Raw genomic sequence first — 23719 nt, forward strand, 5'->3', positions numbered from 1 at the left:
TACACACAGTATAAATACGTTATGTGGTATAATGTAAATACTATAAAATAAAATGTAGTATGAACACATTTATTGAATGCATTAATGCAAGGTTGAAAATTTTACTTGATCAATGGCTGAAATGATGACACATGTGCAAGGGTAACTTACCCACAAAATTACCATGAGTTTGGAAGAAATCACCATATTTTTAATATTTTATCACATATCTAATTAGCAAGTACTCAAACGAAGATGACAAAAATATCATGAAGATATTTTATTTAAAAGTGTGACTTATTTATTTAGTCACATTTTAAACAACGACAAGTCGACAACACTTTTATAAATATCAAAATCTAATCATACAATCCATCATTCAAAGATTAAAAAAAAAATATTTTCATATGAAGACAATTATAAAGTCTTCATTGTAGTATCCACCTATCTAATTATCTATGATCTATCTACCGTCTTGCAACAGTGTCACTGTCACAGTACCACCAATAATATATGAAATAGAGAAAAAGATAAATAGATCATTGATATTTTGGTCTGCGGACATTTATATCATTAAAGATTTAAAAATGCATTTAAGTTCCTGAATTCTCAAAATCTGAACATATTGATCTTGGGTTTAATTGGTCATATTTTAAAAATTTTTCCACATGTGCATCCGTATATCGATATGTCTAGGTTTTAAAAACTCTCCCATAGAAGTCATGTTTGATTTTTTTTTTATTAGGTTTGCCAGACTCCAGTAAATAGAGAGATCGATATGTCTAGATTTTAAAAATATTAGGAACTTAAATGTATTTTCAAATCGTTAGAAATTTAAATACCGGTGGGTCAAAAAGTTAAGGATCTATTTTTTTTTCTCTATAAATTAAAACAAATTAATTAAAATATCATTTTAAAGACAAATTAATTTTGAATTGAAACTTATTTTTATTATGAGAAACACTCACATAATAGTGCATAGAATACAGAAGGTATTGATTACAAAAAAGGAAAAAAGAAATCTACATGTTAATTCAGAAAGAAATAACTGCAATAATATGCATATGCATACAATACTGACAATACAAGTGAATATATAAGGCGAAATAGCTAGGAATGTTGAAATTTCTTGGCAAGAGAGCTACGAAGCCTTCTTTTCCCGGACCTTCTAGTTGTCTTGATGACACGTTTTGGAACGAACCTCTTAAACATGTCCCAAAGTTGTGTGACGGCTCTCTTGAAAGTCATGTAGAGTGGGAACTGCATCAATGCAAATATGGTGACAGGTATAAACGCAACGCTATACAACAAATTGGCGCTCCATCTTTTTGAATTCAGGCTCCTACTTATGGTGAGCAAAATGGTTGCGGTGAAGGACATCATGGTCGTAATCAACGCGAAGAACAGCAAGGTGAAGCCTAGCGAGAGCCTTCGAGGGAGTGAGCTACGGAACTGCCACATGTCAAATGGAGATGAGAGTATGGAGAGGAACATCACAACTGAAGACAGAGAGCTCCCAAGTGCCAAAACATCCATGATCGTGAAGAACCAGAAAACGGAAGATCCTATCAGTTTGGGGACGCCATTGTCATCAGTTCCTCCTGGAACTTGGTAAATTGCTGCAAACACAACGGTGGCCACTAACACAGCCACTGCTGAGCATGATTGAGATGTCTGCTTCAGCCATTCTTGTGCGCTCTTTAGCATAGCGTCATGCTCCATTTCAAATAGTTCTTTTCCCGTTTGGTTCATCTCATCATTGCAATGCATGTGAAGGTACGAAGGGGTTATGTTCCTCACACGCTGCACGCATCATAGAAATGTTTTTACGTGGAATTATGGATGGAAACTCAGGTGCAGTCGACTTCACATAAAGTTGATACTTGAGAGGTGTCAGATGATTTGACTGATTTGACTAAATTCTCATCAAACAGTTCTCAAGTATCAACTCCACGTAGAGTTGACTTGACTGCACATAGTTTTCACCTTATTTATATGAAATTTGAAATCGTAGCTAGCTAGCTAGCTTACCTCGAACCAACGGAGCTCTTCTTGTAGTTCATATACAACGCCGGCCTCGTGGTTTCTCTTATACTTCATCGGTGCAACGTAATGCAACAAGGTGCGACCCTCTCTACCGATTCGACCCGCCAACTTCTTCATCATTGAAGTGCCACAGCAAGTCTTTAGGAATCGAAAAATTTCAAGTTGTCGTGTCCTGACTGTAACTTGAAGCACATCAAGCTCTTTTACATCAACATGGTTTATAGCATCTGGGTGTACTTCGATTATTTGCTCAATGATTTCCACAATTCCGGTGCTAGCTGCTAAGAGCAATGGCGTAGGGCTATAACTGGTGGCATCTACCTTTTGCGGCCCACCCTTCTCATCCTGTCTGCTATCCCTCTTTTTTTGGATCAATCTGTGACGAACGGAGACTTCAAAAATTGGAAAAACAGCCACCGTTCGTTGCCGTTGACTAGTAACACGAATGTTATTTTCTTGCCATGAGTAGTCTTTTGGCACTAACACCTTGGTTAGATGCATAACTAACTTGTGCTGCTTCTTTGTCTGCCAAATGTCATTTATCACCACCCATTCTGCATCAGTGGATTCATTCAAATGGAAAAACTCAACTTTAGAGAGACAAAGAAAGTGTATTGTTAGAAGGCTTTATAAGCAAACTAAAATTAGTAATCAAAATTAATTATTAATATAAAATATATATTAAAAATAAATTAAATAATATATGTATATATTTATAAATATATTATGTGTACATCAAAATCAACTATTAAAATTAGTCACTAATATAAAATATATATTAAAAATAAATTAAGCTACATATATTTATATATAATATATAATAATTAATTTTAATGCACACATAACTTTTTGCTTTACAAATTATTAGTAAAGAGAAATATTAGAAGGCTTTTTTGGTTAATAGGTATCTAAATATCGTTTTTTTTTTTTTTACCAATACTCACAATCTGTGATCTCTTAAGTGATTATAGAAAGACTATATCATTTGAGTTATTACTCATTAGCATGTATCTAAATATCCTTAATTGTTAATATGATAATGCCAAACATTAAAACTTAAAGCAAATATAATAAAAATAAAAGGACAATCTAAATCTCGAAGGGTTATGCTATGTGTACACCAAAATTAGCTACCAAAGTCAGCCACCAGTATAAAATATATGTTGGAATATAAATACACATTGAAAATAAACTAAACTACACATGTATTTATACACAAATACATTAGTGACTGATTTTAAAAGCAGATTTTGATGTACAAATAGCATTTTTCAATCTGGAATAACAATTGTTTATTTTAATATAAAGTTGTTAAAAAAGAAAAATATAATAATTTTTTTACATATTTTTTTATGAAAAAATCTAAAGAGCCAATTACAACATAAGCCAACTCAAGTCAATTATTTATATTTTTAATTTTAAAATTTTAAAAATTAAGATGGTAAAAAGTTATTTTTTTTTCATAATAGACCTCTTATTTTTTAACTAGTTAACTCTAATTGACTATCTGTTGTAGTTAGTTCTCTAGTAGAATTATTTTTTTATTATATATAATTCATGTGTATATGTCAGCATGCATATGCAAAAATTAATAAACAATTTCAGTAGGTACCTAATAAAAATTTAGTTAATAATAAGTTAACAAATATTTTTGAATTGTATTTTATATTAATTAATTATTATTAATTAATAATTATTTAAGTTTTATGTTTTAAAAGATACAAAATTAATAATTATTAACGAGGAGTGCTAGGGTGTCAGTAACTTTTGTGTTTTGTAACCATCAATTAGCCATCAATAATAGTGATTTTAATGGTGTGGAATTACATCTAATGACAAAAAATCACTCACTTTTCTTTTGATGGTTAAGTGCTGACCACAAAATACAAAAGTTGTTGGTCCCTAGACTTTTCCATTATTAATTACATTTATTATTTTTTTTTGGTGACTATTAATTACATTTATTTAAAGTTGCCTGTTATTTATCTATACTTTTTCATTAATAAAAAGTTAAAAATTTAATATATTAGACAACTATTAATTTTTAAAATAACAAGAAAGGCTAAAAGATTATTATAATTTATTGTTATTAGCAATTAGTTAGTTATTAATATTTAAAAATATAGATTAAAATTATGTTGTTAAATGATTAGAATAAAAAATTAATTAATTGATGATTAAAAATAATAATAAAAAATAATAAATTTTAATGGCCTAAATATTTTTCGTATTTTTATTAATAAACGAGCGTATGCCACATAAACACTGTAACTTGGATTTATCAATAACAAATTGGAACTTAACAAAAGTTATGCAAGTGGATTAAAGCAGGCACGTATCAAATTGAATTGAATCGCGCTTGGAACAAGGTTAGCACTTAGCAGTATTTCGCACCTTCAGCAAGAAACTTCCAAATAGCACGGTTGATTCTTGTAAACACTGCAATGTAACTTGGCGTATTCATTATCAAGAATAAGAATTGAGCATGCATATGCAGCAGATCAGACAATTGGTTTTCAAAATATGGACTCTTAACACTTTTAACCATCAATTTTGTATTCCATATAAAATGAATACAGCTCTGTTTCTTCTCCAAAAAGTACCTGAGGTGTGTGCATTTCCATTTCCAATTCCATTTGATGATTCTGTCCCTTGCCTGAGAACCCGTATGCTTTCATGATCAAAATCTTGGTACTCGTACTCCGGAAGCACTGTTAATCAAATTAGTAAGAACCATCAATGGATTAAAATAAACTGTATTAAAATCGAAATGCAGAGGGAATAAAAAAAAAGCTAAATACAATAATATATGAGAGATTTGAGAGTGCTGAATTGGGAATGGCTTGGGAACACAAAAGGCATCTTGGCTAACAGTTGAAGACTCGTAAATTTGCTATCGTCCATTTCATTAGCCAAACTACCATCCACTTCCAGCAACCAAACCGCAACATCTGCGCCAAAAAGGGGGGAACATTTATATATAATATAAGATAAATTGACATAATAGATTTAATTGTACACTTATTTAATTCATAAAATAATACAAACTTACCAAAGTGTTGTCCAATTATAGCAATATGAAGAATGGAAGTTTTGTCAGCACCTCTATAGAAATGCTTTCGCAAGTCAGCAGGGCCTACACATTTAGCAACGTGCTGGAGCATCTTGAGATTCCCTTCCTTAGAAGCCGTGAAAATCGGGGTTTCCTCATACTCGTTTTTCAGTTCCACCAATGATATCTTCTGCGGCGCCTGCACCTTCTTCTCGTAGTCGAGCACCAACTCCACTGCGTCAAGCTCCTTGCAACTTGCGGCCGCCACGTGGAGAAGCGTGTCCCCATCGTCATTCGCCTTTCTCAGCGCCTGCCACCTCTCTTCCTCGCCAACCATTTCCAGCAACTCCTTCAGTAGTTTTGCGTCGCGGGTGGACTCTAAGGCCATGGCAACGTGAAAGGGCGTGTTTAAGCCCATATCCATGGGCTTAAGCAAGGCCCGCTTGTTATTTGCGAAGAATTTCTTGAAATCCTCCCAGTCTCTGAATAAAGCCGCTCGTTGAGCATATTCCATGTCAATTACATTGGACCCTGATTCCTCACCCATTTCCCCTTAAACTAACTAACTAATTTGTTACTCTTCAAGTCTTGTCTTAGCTATATATAGTGGATATAGGCTTCAATTTTACATAATCAGTTTATCTGAACCTTTACTTGCCAACTTAGCTAGGCATATAATATAAACTGAAATAAAAGATGTCAGCGAATGCATCATGCTTTTTCTTATTCTTTGCTTAAAATATTACTACATCGAATCGGAATAACAAAAAGGGGGGGGGGGGGGGGTTCATTGGTTATTCTTTGGCCCAAAATGAGAACCTAATGTGTTGAAACATGAATGATGGTTAGTAGTTTGAAATAAGAGGCTTGTGATTGAAGAAAATGGTGAATAACTGTGCAAGTGAAGTTATTTATACCACAAGTGAATCCAATTGTGCTATGTAATATGTATGTTCTTAAAGTTAGTTAAATAACAAGTTTTCCCGCCTGTGGCAACTGAGAGTCTGCCACCTGTAGAAAATAACCAACCATACTAATGCTAGTGGATCCAAAATTCCAAATCATCCAAGTATGAGATGAAAAACCTTCAGGTAAAAACACTTATTCTCTTCATCCTTCCTAGCTAGTTCATACAAAATTCCAATTATGCTTCCGATTCAAACCTTCTTTTGAGTGTTCCTGTTCCCAACGCCAAACCCAGCACGCACACTTATCATTCTTATGTTATTTGGGTATGGCATTTATTGATTGGTCATTCAAATTGGTAAATCCACAAAAATAGAGATTTTATATCCTTAGTTCGTCAGGGACAATATTGATGCAGAACCAGATTGGATCTTGAACCCAACTCTAAACTAAGTTATATCATTAACAGTACTTTACATCCTTATTACATCAAGGATGACAAATTTAAGATAAAACATATGATGCCACAGCACTAAGGCTTTCCTTTCTCATACAAATTTCTTATTATATATATAGTGATAATAATAATGGCGAAAATGCGAAGAAACAAGCTTCAGCTCAAGAGAGAGCTTCCTTCCTTGATAAGAACGAAGACACTACCACCGTCACCCCTGGAGATGCGAAGTTCGTCGTCCAGGTAGGTGGTGAGCAACCACGACTGAGCGTTGCTGTAGGAGATCGGGAACTTCAACGGAGGCTGGCTGGAGATAGTTCTTGCGACAGAAGATGCCGTGTCTTGGACAGAGGTGAGTATGCCCTTGAAGGGTGTGAGATCAATCTTCTGCCCCAAGAATTCCACATTTTCTGGTATAACCAATGAGTCTGTCAACTGTGGAGTGCCAATGACCCCTTCCTCAAACTTGATCTATAAAAAAAACACAAGAGTTTGTCACTTTTGCATTGGGGAATTGCTAAATTAGTAAGGATGAAAAACCAAACGCAGACCTGAACGCGTTTTGGGCTGCGGACTTCAAATTTTGCATTTGTGCTGATGGAGGTGGTGGCCAAGGGACCGGCAAAGCGAACGGAGTTTTGGGCGGTGAAACTCTCGGAATCAATGGTCTGAGATATTTCCTCTACCTTCACCAATGGAAGTGTTCCGCTTGACAACAACGGGAACAACCCTGCAAAGGAGGTATACCTGAGGAGATAAAAGTAATTATTATACATAAGCAAGATTTGTTGCATTTGTCAAAAGTTGCGGCTATGATATTCACTTTGATGTGACTAAGTCCATAAGACCATAACTTAGATCTCCAATCCAGCACTTAAAGTTCAATTAGAAAAATAAGAATTAGGCATAGAGGAATGCTAGAGTACCAACAAGTTTTGTGAGTTATAGTCATCAATTAGTCATCATATTGATGTTTTTAATAGTGTGAAATTTCATCCAATAATGTGAGATTACTCTTTCTTCTTTTGATGGTTAAGTGCTGCTCCCTTACACTTTCTCTTAAGCATAAAGTGACTTGCAACTTATAACCACCAACCACTTAGCTAGCTTAGTTCCTAGGACAGTAGGACCAGACTCTAGCGATCCACAAAGTACACAGATTATGGCTATCACATTAATGCAACTAAATTTTTTTGTACTAGGCCAGCCTAACCTATCCAACATTTCTTGCAATTTTTGTTTTTAGAACAAATAAGCAAAATTTTATCCGAATTGAAAAGTAATAAAAATAAGAAAAGAAAGGAAGTTAGTTAGTTACGCGAGGATCCATTTTCCGTTGAGGAGAGTCAACGCATCGGTGGGAGCAGGGGTAGGATTCTTTGCCTCGAGCTGAGTGATAAGCTCAACAATCTCAGCTCTCGTGTCACTGGAAGCCTTCAATCCACGATCAGTCCCGTAAAACGAATCCACCAGCGCCTTCTTCAGCCGCCCAGCCTCCGTCTCCTCCGCAACCGCCACTCCCGAATAACCGCCCTCCTCCTCGTTCGTAACGGCTCTCACGCAGAACACCGGCCTCGGGGCATCCGAAGAGACCCCGATGATGGGCTTGGTGAATACTCCGAGATGGAGAATGGAAGGAGTGGGAACGAGGCGGGAGGAGGAGGGGATAGGGGCGAGGGAGCAGGAGAGGTTTCTGCATCGGAGCTGAAAAAGTGAGGAAGAAGAAGCCATTGTTGTTGGTTTTCGGTGATGAGTTTCAATTTGGAGTGTTTGTTGTTGGATGAGAAGAGATTGAAGGAAGGGAAGAGTTATAAGAAAGGGAGAGAAGGAAGAGGAGTTAAAAGAGGAAATCACAACCAACGATTTTGATTAGTATCAGACTCGGTGAGGTTTGTCTGACCCCAAATAGAAGACGGAAAGTTGTCAAACCAAAAGAGCGTGTCTTTCCTCTTAAATTACAATTTTCTCCCTGCCTAATTTTCCTTTTTGCCTCATAATTTACTTGTGGAAGGTTATTCTTATTCAAGGTTTTAACCAAAAATAAAAATTTATCTATCATGAATTCGATTTATCATTTTATTTTGAGTAAAGTATTGTTTTTGCCTCCAACGTTTGGGGTAAGTCCTATTTATATTCCTAACGTTTAAATCGTCCTATTTGTATTCTTAACGTTTATAAAAGTGATTCAATGTTATTCTACTATCAATTATACTAACAAATCAGATTATATTTTTCAATTATTCTTACTTGGATGTATTCATTCTCAATTAGGTCTCATTTTGATGTGATCGATTTTAATATTATACCCACTATTTGTATTTAAATTCAATTATATCCCTAGAAAAGTGAATTATGTAAATGTTGTAGGAATTAGTTTCAATATTTGATGAGCTATTTTTCGAAGTAAATCATCGATTCTATCCCAGACATTTATATTCTAACTTCAAGAAGAGATTTTTAAAACTCAAACTAAAGCACTCATGATGTGTAATTGACGGCAGGATAACATTGAATCACTTTTACAAACGTTAGGAATACAAATAGAACGATTTAAACGTTAGGGACACAAATAAGATTTACCCCAATAAAACAAAAACAATACTTTACTCTTTTATTTTTTAGGGAAAAAAATCGTGTATGCTATGCTAAGCAAAAGCTTTTCCCATTCACTCATGTTATTGGTAGTTGCGGTTTTTCCCGGTGGATGGATTGTTATCGCACAAAAACAAATCTAATAGTAGACTAATGCCATTGCCATGCAAAAATTTATTATTTTTTTTTGTTATCAATTAACTATTAATATTTAAAAATAATTAATTAAATATATTATTAAATTATTAGACTAAAAAAATTAGAATAAATAAATTAAATTAATAAATAAATAATAATTAAAAATAATAAATTCTAATCTTTTTTTTTCTATACCGTGGACAAAGGATAATATGGGTATTTGAATAAAAGGCAAAAAAGAGAGACGTGTATAATGCATATAGGCCGTTTTATCGGTCACATAAATTGGTCCCTTTGTAGTTGTTACGGGTGGAAGCAGAATGGTGGATATTTGAGTTATTTGAATCTGCGGCAAGTGAAGAAGAAGAAGAAGACGAGGCTGACAAACACAAAACAAAAGAGATTGAAAGGGACCATGTGTGTGACATAGGCCGTTAGTTTACGTTTTCTGTCAAATGTGCATGGACACTTAACACAAACACAACAACGCAAAAGGATTTGTCGTCGTGCCTGCCTCTGCTCTAGAATCTTCTTTCGGTACTAATTCACTTTTTTGGTTGTGCATCAATAGTTCTTTATGAAATATGAACTGTTTTTTTTTATGTTACTGTATATTAGTCCTTTTTACTATTTCTAATTTTCGAATGAATACAAATGAACATTTTTTAAACATAAAAATGTATTTTTAATTTTTAGTTTCTCAAATTATATATCCAAGTCACTTTATATATTTAAATTGAGTAGGTCCAACCAAACTTTAGACTCATAAATGGGATTTGATTATTCAATGCAGGGGTATTTGAAATTGGTGTATATTTTCTGGTTTCAAGTGATGTACTCTTCCTCACTTGCCATTGTGAGCTGTGAGTATATATCTTAAAAAGAAATGTATTCATGTAATTTAGAGAGTAATAATATAGACCTTTGCTGCTACTTCCACATTGTTGCTTTAATTTGGTCGGACTATAATTATAGGCACATTAGTTTAATAGTTTCACATGTTTTCCGATCATTTCACCACTCACCACGATAGTGACATTAAGAGAAACTGAGTCTTGTGGCAAAATTAAGCAATGCTCATGTTCATCTTGTAGTGGTCTTATTAGATATTTAGACTTAGATTGCACTATATCGTAGAAATTAAAGAGAAACAACCATGCATTATGCTCAATCCAACATCAACATTCACTCCGATTCATAGCATTTCTTTTTTCCGTGTGACTCATTGTGAAGGGTGTGGTTATCAGCCATGCAAAAAATGCTATACAAAAGTACAAAACCGGGCATGGATCTAGAGAACTCTGTTAATATTGTTTGATCCAATAAAGAAAGAGTTAAGCGAGATTAGACCCAAAAATCTGTTGTCAATTTCTATGAAACAGGCATTTTGGGCCCTTAAATTTGGAGTCAAGCTCCTGCCAAGCCCAAGAGTCACATGCATACCTGACATTGATCAAGGATATATTCAATTATTCCCTGTCCAAAATAAAAAAAGAAATAAAGGATATTCTATTATTGGTACGTATCCACCTAAAGAAAATGGACCAAGCTTGAACAAAAAATGTTGAAAAAGGGTCAAAGTCAGATAACTAGAAAAGGGAATTTCCATATTGATGTTCTCGCCCTAAATTTGGATTGTATTTTGTATATATGGTTTAGCCGAAAAAGGAGGAGAGGATAGGGGGTTCAATTTCGTTAACACAGGCCCAATATGTGAAAATTGAATCTAAAATGTTGATGATGTATAATTGTATTGTATCATGACAAAAACAAAAATATCGTGTATAATTGTGTATAGTATGGAAAGCTTTCAAATGTATCTAGAATATTGGTGTTCCAATAATCTCAATAGTTGATTTTAAATAATATATATATATATATATATATATATATATATATATATATATATATATATATAACTGAGATTAAGATAAAATTATTGAAATACTAATATATTTAGTACACTTGAAATTTTTTTTATAATATATTACAGAGGCCTAAGATCTTTAGGTAATATATTAACTATTAAGTTATTAACATGTGATATCAAAGTTAAACTATATATAAGATTTGTTTGGACGTTATTTTTAGAAAATATTTTTTTAATGATATTTTTTAAAAATATTTTTTACAAAAATAAAAGTAATTTTATGTTTGGATATTTTATGTAAAAATATTTTTTTATTTATTGTTACGGATCCGACCCACGGATCCCGCATACCCGGTTACACGGGGACAACCCGCTTCGACCCAAAGGCCCAAAAACCGGCCCTTCTAAGCCTCTAACCAACTTTCGAACTCAAATATCTCCCTTATCTTAGCCAAATAAGATAAGATAAAGATATTCACCATCGCCTATAAATAAGAGGACCCAGGTCCCTCCAGGTATTCATTGATTCCTCACACCTTCTACCTCTCAGATCCATTCTGACTTGAGCGTCGGAGTGTCTTTGCAGGCACCTCCCCCCACTGTTCCAGTCAAGCAATCCGGTTCCAGCTTCGCCCACGGGTTCCCGATCCACCCTTCAAACCGTACCAGAGACATCTCGTACATTGGCGCCGTCTGTGGGGAACCTGCGCCAGCTAGGCCCGATGGGGGACGTCCTAGAGGAAACCCCCTCAAGCCAGGATGACTCTCAACCGATTAACCCAACCCCCGAGCACCGTGAAGTCACAAACCAAGCGAGAATAGCAAGCACTGTCCAAAACGCAAATGATCACGACGTCACGGACCGACGACATCCTGAGAAAGCCAGCGACAAAGCAGCGCAGATCATCCAGGATCTCTGCCTCCGGGTTCAGGAACTCGAAGGCAAGATAACCAATAAAGGAAAACACAACAACGAGCACGGAAGCCATGCAACCTCCAGATCAAGATCTCGCCGCGGTAGGTCGCCAACCCGACGACACGACAGAAGAGACGGTCGCAGCTCATCACGCGATCACAGACACGAGAAATCGCCAGAACGGCGATACAACAAGAAACATAACCGCAGCGCTTCTCGAGATCTGAGTTATCAACACTACTCAGACGAAGATCGGAGGGACCGAAACACCAAACGCACGAGAAACGACCATATAATAATGGGAGCTACACCCTTCACAGAAAGAATTCTAAGAGCAAAACTCCCCAAAGGCTTCGACAAACCTACCGATATGAAGTACGATGGAACTAAGGATCCCCAAGAACATCTAACGGCTTTTGAGGCCAGAATGAACCTAGAAGGAGCGGCCGACGCGGTCCGATGCAGAGCCTTCCCGGTAACCCTCGCTGGGCCAGCGATCAAATGGTTCAACGCCCTCCCGAACGGATCCATAGCCAGCTTCCACGACATTACACGAAAATTCATGGCCCAGTTCACCACTAGGATCACCAAAGCCAAACACCCCATCAGCTTACTAGGGGTCACGCAAAAACAAGAAGAATCCACAAGAAAATACCTCGACCGCTTCAACGACGAATGCCTAACGGTCGACGGACTCACGGATTCCGTCGCAAGCCTTTGCCTGACCAATGGGCTAATGAACGAAGATTTTCGCAAACACCTCACCACCAGACCGGTATGGACCATGCATGAGATCCAGAACGTCGCCAAAGACTACATCAACGACGAAGAAGTCAGCCAGGTCGTCGCCGCCAACAAGCGGCAGCACGGCAACGCCCAGCGCTGCAATTCGGCTTCTCACCAAAACCCAACACTCAAAGAGAATCAACGGGACCACCCCAGGCCGACAAGCCGACCACCGAGAATAGGCAAATTCTCTAATTACACGCCCCTGACAGCACCAATTACCGAGGTATACCACCAAATAGCAGATCGAGGCATCATTCCGAAAGCCCGGCAACTCAAAGAAAGGACAGGAGGCAACAAAACCCTTTACTGCGAATACCACCGAGGTTACGGTCACAGAACACAAGATTGTTTCGACCTTAAAGACACCCTTGAACAAGCCATACGAGACGGCAAACTCCCAGAATTTGCCAAAATCATCAGAGAACTGAGACGCGCGGAGAGAGACAGGTCGTCTGAGAAGGAAGGACGTAACCCGAGAACCCAAAAGCAACCCCCCAGGGAAAGCCCAGAGGAAGATCCAACCATCATAGTAAACGTCATCACAGGCAAGGACGTATCAAGCAAGTCAAAACTAACAATGAAGAAAGACCTCAAGGTAATGGCTGTAAGGAACCAAGTCCCAATCTCCGCAGCCGACAATACGATAACGTTTTTACCAGAGGACTGCCAACACGGCACCTCAGCCGAGGATGCCCCTTTCGTCATCTCAGCTAGAATCGGAACAGGACTCGTACGAAGGATACTGGTAGATACCGGGGCAGACTCAAACATCCTTTTTCGAGGAGCCTTCGATAAACTCGGACTCCACAACGACAACCTCCAAACACACCGCCACGGCGTCACGGGACTCGGAGACAACTTCCTCAAACCAGATGGCTCAATCACACTTCCCATCACCATAGGAACGAGCAGCCAGAAGAAGACAATCCTATCTGAATTCGTAGTCCTAAAAGACTCCACAGCCTATAACGTGATCCTCGGAAGGAAAACAATCAATGACTTCTCCGCAGTCATCTTTACCAAATACCTCCTTATGAAATTCAGAACCGACGACGGCTCCGTCGGCACCATCCACGGGGACCGAGAAGTCGCAGCCGAATGCGACAACACCAGCCTAGCCCTAAGGAAGAAATCCCGAGATGCGGCCGAAGTATTCCTAGCCGATTTGGATGCCCGACAAGACGGCCAACCCAGGCCAGAGCCAGAAGGAGATATGGAAAAACTACAAATAGGGTCAACCAAGGATGAATACACCTTCATTAATAGGAACCTCCCATATGACCTCAAAGAGGAGCTCTCTCAACTCCTGAAACAAAATAGAGACCTGTTTGCATTCACACCAGCCGACATGCCGGGAATAAACCCCGACCTAATGTCTCACCGTCTAGCCGTGGACCCCAAAGCCAAACCAGTAGCACAAAGGAGAAGAAAAATGTCACCGGACCGAGCCACCGAAGTCAAAAAACAAGTTAAAGCCCTACTCGAGGCCAACTTTATCCGAGAACTCCCCTACACGACCTGGCTAGCCAACGTTGTACTAGTGAAAAAATCTAATGGGAAATGGCGAATGTGCGTCGACTACATGGACCTCAACAAAGCTTGTCCGAAGGACGCCTTCCCCCTACCAAACATCGACGGATTGGTAGACGCTGCATCCGGTCACCGATACCTCAGCTTCATGGACGCATATTCCGGATACAACCAGATTCCGATGCACCAACCAGACGAAGAGAAAACAGCGTTCATCACCCCAGACGGGACGTACTGCTACACAGTAATGCCCTTCGGTCTAAAAAATGCTGGAGCAACCTATCAAAGACTGGTTAACAAGATATTCCGAGACTTATCCGGTAACAAATTAGAAGTCTACATAGACGACATGCTCGCCAAGACCGAATCCGGCGAACAACTAACCAACGACCTCGAGGTCATAATGAACACCCTACGAAAGCACCAAATGCGACTCAACCCGGCAAAATGTGCCTTGGGAATGGAAGCAGGAAAGTTTCTCGGCTTCATGATTACACAGCGCGGAGTCGAAGCAAACCCAGAGAAATGTCGTGCCATCCTTGAAATGACAAACCCCAAAAACCTCAAAGAAATCCAAAAGCTCACCGGCAGATTAACGGCGTTATCACGTTTTCTCGGGGCATCGGCTCAAAAGGCAATCCCCTTCTTCAAAATAATGAAAAAAGGAACACCTTTCAAATGGGAAACGGAATGTGAAGAAGCTTTCCAACATTTCAAAAAAGTTCTAGCGGAACCACCAATCCTCGCCAAACCTCAGACAGGGGAAACACTTTACATATACCTCTCCATAACGGAGGAGGCACTTGCAGCAACACTAATCCGAGAAAACGAGAAAAAAGATCAAAAACCCATATACTTCATAAGCAAAGTCTTACAAGATGCGGAAGCTCGCTACTCACGCATAGAAAAGCTAGCTTACGCACTCCTTATAGCCTCCCGACGCCTACGACAATACTTCCGAGCTCATTCCATGACGGTCCGAACCGACCAAGCGGTCAAACAGGTACTACAAAAACCCGACTTAGCAGGAAGAATGCTAGCATGGTCCATCGAACTATCCCAGTTCGATATCAAGTTCGAACATCGATACGCGATCAAAGCACAGGCCATGGCCGACTTTATCGCCGAAATGACACCAGGAGACTCCACCCCCGAATCGTGGAAGCTACACGTTGACGGCTCCTCGAATACCACCTCCGGAGGTGCCGGGGTCATTCTCGAAAGCCAAAACGGAGTCGTGATCGAACAATCAGTGCGATACGAATTTCCGGTCTCAAACAACTAGGCAGAGTACGAGGCCCTCTTGGCAGGCCTATCCTTAGCCAGGGAAGTCGGAGCAAAGGTCCTAGAAGTAAATACCGATTCTCAGGTAGTCAGTTCCCAAATTAACGGAGACTACCAGACACGGGATCCCCTACTCCAACAATACCTCGCCAAGGTAAACAAACTAAAGGAAGGATTCGAGCACATTACCATACAGCACATTCCTAGGGAACGAAATGCCAGGACAGACCTACTCTCCAAGCTAGCCAGCACCAAACCCGGACACAGTAACAAGTCGCTGATCCAGGAAGTCGTCAAGACACCCTCCGTGTCAACAACGACCGACGCTCATCTGACAATCTCAAACCGGGGATCTTGGACCTACCCTATCCTGCAATACCTCCTCGATGGAACACTGCCACCAGACCCCAAAGAGGAAAAACGAATAAAAAGGGAAGCCGCCAACTATACCATTGTCGCAGGACAGCTATACAAACGCGGATTCTCGCAACCCCTGCTCAAGTGCATCGAACCCGAAAACACGGAATACATACTCCGTGTAATCCACGAAGGCTGCTGCGGTCACCACGTCGGGGGCAAAACATTAGCCCAAAAAATCATCAGAGCAGGCTACTTCTGGCCCACGGTTATCCGAGATTCCATACAAATAGTTAAAAACTGCGACAAATGCCAAAGACACGCCAATATCCACCAAGCCGCACCACACCAGCTCAACACCATATCGGCAGAGCGGCCATTCGGCACTTGGGGCATCGACCTCGTCGGACCCTTCCCTACGGCACCTGGCCAACTCAGATACCTCATCGTCGCCATAGACTACTATACTAAATGGATCGAAGCCGAACCTCTGTCCACCATAACGGCAACCCAATGCCGAAAATTCCTCTGGCGTCAGATCATCACCCGATTCGGGATCCCCGAGATCGTCATCTTGGACAACGGAACCCAATTCACTGACAAAAAATTCAGAGAATTTTTAGAGGGGCTGCGTGTATCCCACCGTTTCTGCTCGGTATAACACCCCCAGACAAACGGACAGGTGGAATCCGCAAACAAAATAATTGTCAAAGGACTTAAAAAGCGGCTCGACGAAGCCAAAGGGCTATGGGCCGACGAACTCGGGTCGGTCCTATGGTCATACCGAACCACACCTCAAACGACAACAGAAGAAACACCTTTCCGACTAACATACGGTGTCGAGGCGGTCATCCCGGTAGAGATCGGAGACCCAAGCCCCAGGAAAACGGTAGGAGGTAACGACGAGGAAGCAGAACGAGACCTCATCGACGAAACCAGAAGCATAACCCATCTCAGGGAGCTAGCCCTAAAGCAAAGAATTAGCCTGAGATACAATCACGGAGTCATCCGGCGAGAATTCGCGGCCGACGACCTCGTCTTACGACGAAACGATATCGGTCCCCCGACCCCAGGAGAAGGGAAGCTCACCCCCAACTGGGAAGGACCATATAGAATCAAGGCTGTAATCGGAAAAGGAGCGTACAAACTCGAACGGCTCAACGGCGACGAAGTCCCAAGAACATGGAACGCCGCCAACTTGCGACGATACTACGCCTAGACCAACCTACAAAGGTCGCACCCTTGTCCTCATTTCTGTTTTTGTACTTCTCCTACCAGTTTACAAATTCTAAGGTTTTATTTCCCATCTAAGTTTTAAACTCGGGTACTCTTTCCCGCCACCAACGGAGGGTTTTAACGAGGCCCAACCATCAATAAAAATTCCATTAGAACAGCTATTTCTATTTTCCTTAGTATCCCAAAAACGGAACAAAGACACGGCCGCAACTGGGGGACTGATCACCCCCCAGGCCCAAACACGCGGATATCCACAAAAGAACCCGACCAAACGACGGTCCGAGGAAACAAACGAAATACACACGAAATAGCCTAAAACGGAGTACATGATAGGCCCGGACGGCCCAAAAACAACAACAGAACATACAAAAGGCCCGAACGGCCGATAAGTACCATTAAAACGAAAATAAAGTGTTCCAAAATCAAAATACACGGCCCCCGGCCATCCGAAAATATCCAAAAGCACATTTCAAAGAAAAAATCCAAAGAGATAAAAGTAAAAGCTACTCGAGGTCAACGATCTGGCCATCGCGAACAGTCTTGAAGGCCCCCATCACGGACATATCCACACCAGGAGCTAGAACTGAAGCTTGAGCCCTCATCGTTTCCTCGGTAGCCGCAATTGCACCCTTCGCATCAGCTAGTAACTCCGTCTTCTCCCTCCTCAAGGCAGCAACCTCGGCCTTTAGAGCCTCCGACTCGGCGAGAAGCATGGCAGCCTGAGAACCTACATCGGAAGCCCGCTGCCGCTCCTCTGCCAACTGAGAGAGAAGCGAAGTTTCAACCTCGGCAAGTCGGAGAATCTCTGACCCGGCCTCCTCAGAAGACTTCACAGCCCTCTCCCTCGCAGCTTCGGCAGCCTCAAGTTCCCCCTTCAACTTGGCTACCTCAGCATGAGAATGACAAAGCTTCCTGTCCAGCAAACCGACCTGAGCCATCACAGGCTCAGCCTTCCGAACAACAACGGCAGACCGGAGGAGAGCATGATACACCGACTTGGCCTGGAACGAAATATCGCAGCCATCAAAAAACGGCTCCGTTCCAGGCATCAAGTGTTGATCAATAAACCCCGGGGCATCAAAGCGTCGATCCATCACGCTGGGCACAAGACCCTCATCCTCAAAAGTCTCACTGCTCGGGTCCTCAGGCCTCTTTCTCTTCCGAGAAGTCTCAGCAGCCGTCACCACGACGACTTCAGGAGAGTTCGCAGGGCCAGGGGAAACTTGAGCATCGGCCCGCGCACCCGAGGAAATCACCTCCTGAGAAACCGACTGAGACTCCACGGCAGGATTAAAAACAGGAGTAGCCGGGGACGACGACCCCTCCTCCTGGGCCATCGCCGCCTTCAGACGAGCCAAGGATGTCAAGCCACCAGCCATCTCAACTGCAAAGGAAACAAGAAACAAAAATCCAAGTTACGAAAACGGGAAACAAAACATAAAAACAAGTAAAGAACGGACACACACCAACATACGACCGGCAAGCAACCGGATCACCCATCACGTCTCGAGGATTAAGAGGATGCTCCCCAAATAACTGCCACAGGACAAGAGCGATATCCCGCTCCTCCGAGGACAAGAACTCTTTCGACACCCGAGTAAACACGGACGGACCAGCCTTAAAGTTCCAGTAAGTGGGGAACCGACGCTCACCCTCCAGCGTCAACCAAAAAGGGTGATGCCCCCTCGCGGGACGAACCTTAAAGTAACCACTCTTAAAACCATGGAAGGAGTCTTCATACAAACCGAAAACCCGACGGTGGGGCTGAGCTCGGAAAGATACATACCCCTTCTTATGCTTCCCCTCCTTAGTCGGAAGAGTACACAAGAAAAGGAAAAGAAAAACATTTACTGAGGCAGGTAGCTCTAAATAATCACAAACAAGTTCAAAAGACCGTATTGCCGCCCAGCTGTTCGGATGTAGCTGGGACGGCGCCACGGAGCACCGATTCAACAACTGCTGAACAAACGGAGAAAAGGGAAGCCGAACACCAAGCCGGGTGAACATCGCCTCAAACACCCACATCCAATCCGGCACTGTCGGGGAGTCGAGATTAGTATAGCAAACCCTCTCGTCAACCCTAGGGAGGGCAAGCTCGTAGTGGCGCTCGGCATCGCCACCCCCACAAACAGCCCCTTCATCACGGAGCCGTTGGAGGTCTGCCTCCGTCATCCGCGACGGTGTCCCCCAAACATCAGTGGTGACCCAAGAAAAAAGGTCAGGGACACCCCCCGCCGGGGCCACCGGAGCCCTCACACCCTCCATCCGTCGGCGAGCCATACCTAAAATATCGACGAGCACCACCGTCAGCCAAACCTCACGGCAGAAAACGACGGCGGGTATAAAACCAAAAACAAACACCGCCACCGCACACCACCAATCATACGGTGGCACTCGCCCCAGACCTTTTCTAAAAACCCAACAGTACTATCTAACCACCATACAAACGCCACAAAACTACTCTAAAATTACACTTAGCAAAAACAAAAAACTGCAAAAAACAAAGCAGAAGAAGCAAAAAAGAAACGAGAGAAATGCTAACCTGATAAATCAAAGGAAGAAAATCCGAAGGAAAGATGCCGCGGAAGAAGACCAACCGAAACCACAGAAAGCAAAAATGGAGAATGGGAAATGCTCTGGTTAAAAAAAGAGGCAATAGAGAAGTAAAAGCAGAACGAGGGAACTGAAGAAGGAAAACCAAAACGGTTTTTGAAAAAGTAAAGCGACGAAAATACCCTTAGAAAGCAAAGCAAACGCGAGGGCAAAGAAGAAAAAGCACAAGCTTGCAATAAATACCCCCTCGAAAAAGGTAACGCCTCGAAGAACGCAACAGACGCGACTAAAACGGAAGAGTCACGTCAGACCTAAACGGTCAGACGAATCTTCCACGATACGAAGACCGAGGCACCGACCTCATCTCAAAGAAATCAGACGGGCACCCGAGGAAAAATCGAGCCCATAACAAAACGTCTCCCAGCGACAGACCGACCTCGCTCGCTCTCCCGCTGCGGGGGCAACTGTTACGGATCCGACCCACGGATCCCGCATACCCGGTTACCCGAGGACAACCCGCTTCGACCCGAAGGCCCAAAAACCGGCCTTTCTAAGCCTCTAACCAACTTTCGAACTCAAATATCTCCCTTATCTTAGCCAAATAAGATAAGATAAAGATATTCACCATCGCCTATAAATAAGAGGACCCAGGTCCCTCCAGGTATTCATTGATTCCTCACACCTTCTACCTCTCAGATCCATTCTGACTTGAGCGTCGGAGTGTCTTTGCAGGTACCTCCCCCCACTGTTCCAGTCAAGCAATCCGGTTCCAGCTTCGCCCGCGGGTTCCCGATCCACCCTTCAAACCGTACCAGAGACATCTCGTACATTTATCAATTATGTTTGGGTAAAATAAGATAAAAGTACTTTTTTGTTCATTTATTATGTGAAAAATATCTTTTTTAAGGAAAAAATCTTTTTAAAAAAATATGTAAATTGTAACTTCTCAAAAAATATATTATTTTTTTCTAATACTTTTACTTTTACTATTAGAAATTCGCCAAATATACAAAAAAAAAAAAGAACTTTCGAGTAAAAACTTTTTCAAAAACCATGACCATTTTAGTTGAGTTGAAATAACCTCAAGTTTCTGCGAGCGCAAAGTCACAAGTCTTCAAAAACCGCTATAGTAATTGCAATTTCTTCATGTTGCAATTTTTTTAGAAATCGCTACACTCAACAGCGCTTTCTGTTCAGCACGCAAAGCCACTAAACCGCGTGTAGCGATTTATGTTAAATTTTGAAACTACTATATTTTGTATCAGTTTTGTAAATACCAAAAAATTGTAAAAACTTATGCAATATTAAAAAGTTATAATCTAATAAATTTAGTTTTCAAACATTTTATATAGTAATTTGTCTAATATAAAATGTACATAAAAAATAAATAAAATAATATATATTTATATTTATTAATATATAATAATTAATTTAGTTGTTGATTTTTTTTGTACATATAATATTTTTCTATAATTATATACACAAATAATTAACAAAGATTAATTGCATGATCGATTATTATAACATAAATACGCTAATATGGTGACATTGCATTTTTGGAAGTGACCAGATATTGTTAATGGCGTCCACATTCTGAGCCACGTTATTGATTGGTTGGACTCCATTGACCAACTCGTGCCAATCATTGAACTTTTTTTAAAAGAAAAGGCTGCATGAAAAATAGTACTAAAATGCTATCAAACTCATAATTAACAAAATATACTTTCATTATTACGATTCAATCCAAATCAATTTTATAATTTTAAATCTCCGCAGGATTACGTAAACTTTTTTTTTTAATGGAAATTGATAAGTTAAATAATTGTAGCTTTAATCACGGAGGGGATGATTGTGATGATGATGAGCGCAACATGCATGGTTAACTACTTTGATTTAGGTCTGAACACTGATCAGATAATTGCTGTGACCATGTAACGATGTTGAGGACTTAGGACCTACTAGTCCCACCCAACACCAAACCACAGTTTCTATTTGTCCTCTCCTTTCATTTTCTTTTCTATATCTTTTATGTTTCTTCTAATTTATGATATAGTTGGTTTTCCTTTTAAATGTCCAAAATATCATTCAGTTGATAACAGTTAGATTAACAAAAATGTTTGATAAATAAAAAATTTTAGTTAAAATCAATCAAAACTTATTTATTATAATAATTAATAAATATTAAATAAAATAAATTTTAATTTTTTTTTGTCTTTTTAATACTATCGTTTCGTTAATAAAAAAATCATAGATATCTAAAAAATCTATCACTAAATCATTTATATTTATTTATATATAATTATATGTATTATTTAATTTATTTTTAATATATATTTTATATTTTATATAAATAATTAATTTAATTAATAATTAAGTTTTAGTATACACATGAATAGTTTTGTTATTCTTATTTAATCTTATCATGAGCTAGGAAATGAAAATTCGTGTGAAATCTTCAGGCCCAACAACAATCGATTTTACATTATTATTTTCTATATATATGCTTATTTTAAATAGATTAATTTTTATTCGGTGTGCATTTAATTTGTTTGGTTTATGGAATTATTTTTTGCTGTTATATTTTTTATTTCATTAAGATAAGTAATAAAAAATATAAAAATATAATTTTTTAATTTTAAATTATTTTTTCGTAATATAAACTCCTAAAAACAATAATAGTATATTAAAGATATAAATATAAAATATTTTACAAATCAAACAGGCCATGGTCATTCTTTTCTTTCAATATATCAATACAAAGAAGTAAAAAGAAAGTATCCGATTCTTCTTATTTTTCGTTAAAGATTAATTCATTGCAATTTGAGTTTTATCTAAAAATTTATCGTTGATGAATAAATTATTGTATGCACGTAGCGGAATTCGAACTTTCAGACACTTATTTAAGTAAATTAGTAAGTTGACCATTAAATCAATCCAATTTGATTAGAACATGTATTAATTTAGATAAAGACTTAGATGCAGTTGTTTTTATATAAAGTTGGCAGTTGAGAATCCGTTAGATGATTTGATGTATTTGACAAAATTATTATCTAATAATTCTTCGACTATTAATTTCACATACATCAAAACAACTGTATGCGAATCTAAACTTTATTTAAGAATTTGATCCTCACTAATTAATTATTGCATAGACACGATTAGGGATGACAAACGGACCTAAACTCGCGAGGTCGACCCACATAATCCGCCAAAAAAAGCGGGTTGGGCTGAAAAATTGGGACCGCCAAATAGCAAAAGTCCGCCTAACCCACACCGCTTAAACTACGGGCTTTGGCGGGGCAGAGCCGGGGCGGGCTAAGTGTTTTTTTTACAAAGGGGTATTTTTACAATTTTTTTGCCAAAACTCAACTTCTCCCAACCCAACTTACAAGAGAATGAAGATGAATGGAATGTTTTGGATTATGTTTATTTTGCTTTAGAGACAATATTTATAATTATGTTTTGGATTATGTTTATTTTACTTTGGTATTGATCCGTTACCAAAATCCTGGCCCACAACAACAACAATCTCGGAACCTAGTATAGCTGGCAGAGATAACTTCTCTAGGATAACTACTTCACTCAAGGCTATCACTATCCCAATAAACCTGGGCAACGGCCAGCATAAACCCTGTCAAACTTGCAACAAGGTTACGAATAACAAACCTGATCCAGATAACAAATCATTCGAACAACCCACTATAAGTGCTAACGAGTTGCTAATCTAAAGGTACGCAATTCATTCTGATTCCTACTTTGAACTCTCTCACACTCATACTTACTTGAGCGTTGGAGTCCCTTTGCAGGTATCCAATGCCGCCTCCCCACAAGAAGACAACGTTCCACACTCTTTACTCCAAGAAAGGTCAGTTCAAGCGTCAGCCGAACGAGCTATACCTCGGAGTTCATTTCACACCGGAACATTTGGCGCCCACCGTGGGGCCCTGATTTTTATCTAACCCCACCTTTTTTCTGTATTTCGTACATCTCTTCATTTCCTTTTGCAGGATACAACAG

At 39.6% G+C, this 23719-nt stretch overlaps 3 protein-coding genes across 3 annotated transcripts; 1 reads left to right on the forward strand and 2 right to left on the reverse strand.

The window, feature by feature from the left end:
• Nucleotides 1-903: 903 nt before the first annotated feature.
• On the reverse strand, nucleotides 904-5794 carry LOC112741258 (uncharacterized). Its single transcript, XM_025790155.3, has 6 exons — nucleotides 5078-5794; nucleotides 4827-4976; nucleotides 4629-4736; nucleotides 4420-4464; nucleotides 2011-2579; nucleotides 904-1782 (listed from the first exon to the last, which is right to left on the reverse strand). The coding sequence occupies exons 1-6, from the start codon at nucleotides 5622-5624 to the stop codon at nucleotides 1090-1092; spliced, it is 2112 nt and encodes a 703-aa protein (XP_025645940.1). The 5' UTR covers nucleotides 5625-5794; the 3' UTR covers nucleotides 904-1089.
• A 544-nt stretch (nucleotides 5795-6338) lies between these two features.
• Nucleotides 6339-8457, reverse strand: LOC112741260 (light-induced protein, chloroplastic). Its single transcript, XM_025790156.2, has 3 exons — nucleotides 7756-8457; nucleotides 6989-7184; nucleotides 6339-6908 (listed from the first exon to the last, which is right to left on the reverse strand). The coding sequence occupies exons 1-3, from the start codon at nucleotides 8166-8168 to the stop codon at nucleotides 6597-6599; spliced, it is 921 nt and encodes a 306-aa protein (XP_025645941.1). The 5' UTR covers nucleotides 8169-8457; the 3' UTR covers nucleotides 6339-6596.
• A 5867-nt stretch (nucleotides 8458-14324) lies between these two features.
• Nucleotides 14325-17132, forward strand: LOC112742155 (uncharacterized). Its single transcript, XM_072215526.1, has 3 exons — nucleotides 14325-15482; nucleotides 15558-16418; nucleotides 16584-17132. The coding sequence occupies exons 1-3, from the start codon at nucleotides 14325-14327 to the stop codon at nucleotides 17130-17132; spliced, it is 2568 nt and encodes an 855-aa protein (XP_072071627.1).
• Nucleotides 17133-23719: the final 6587 nt, after the last annotated feature.

Source organism: Arachis hypogaea, chromosome 14 (genome assembly GCF_003086295.3).
Source record: "Arachis hypogaea cultivar Tifrunner chromosome 14, arahy.Tifrunner.gnm2.J5K5, whole genome shotgun sequence".
Taxonomy (NCBI): domain Eukaryota; kingdom Viridiplantae; phylum Streptophyta; class Magnoliopsida; order Fabales; family Fabaceae; genus Arachis; species Arachis hypogaea.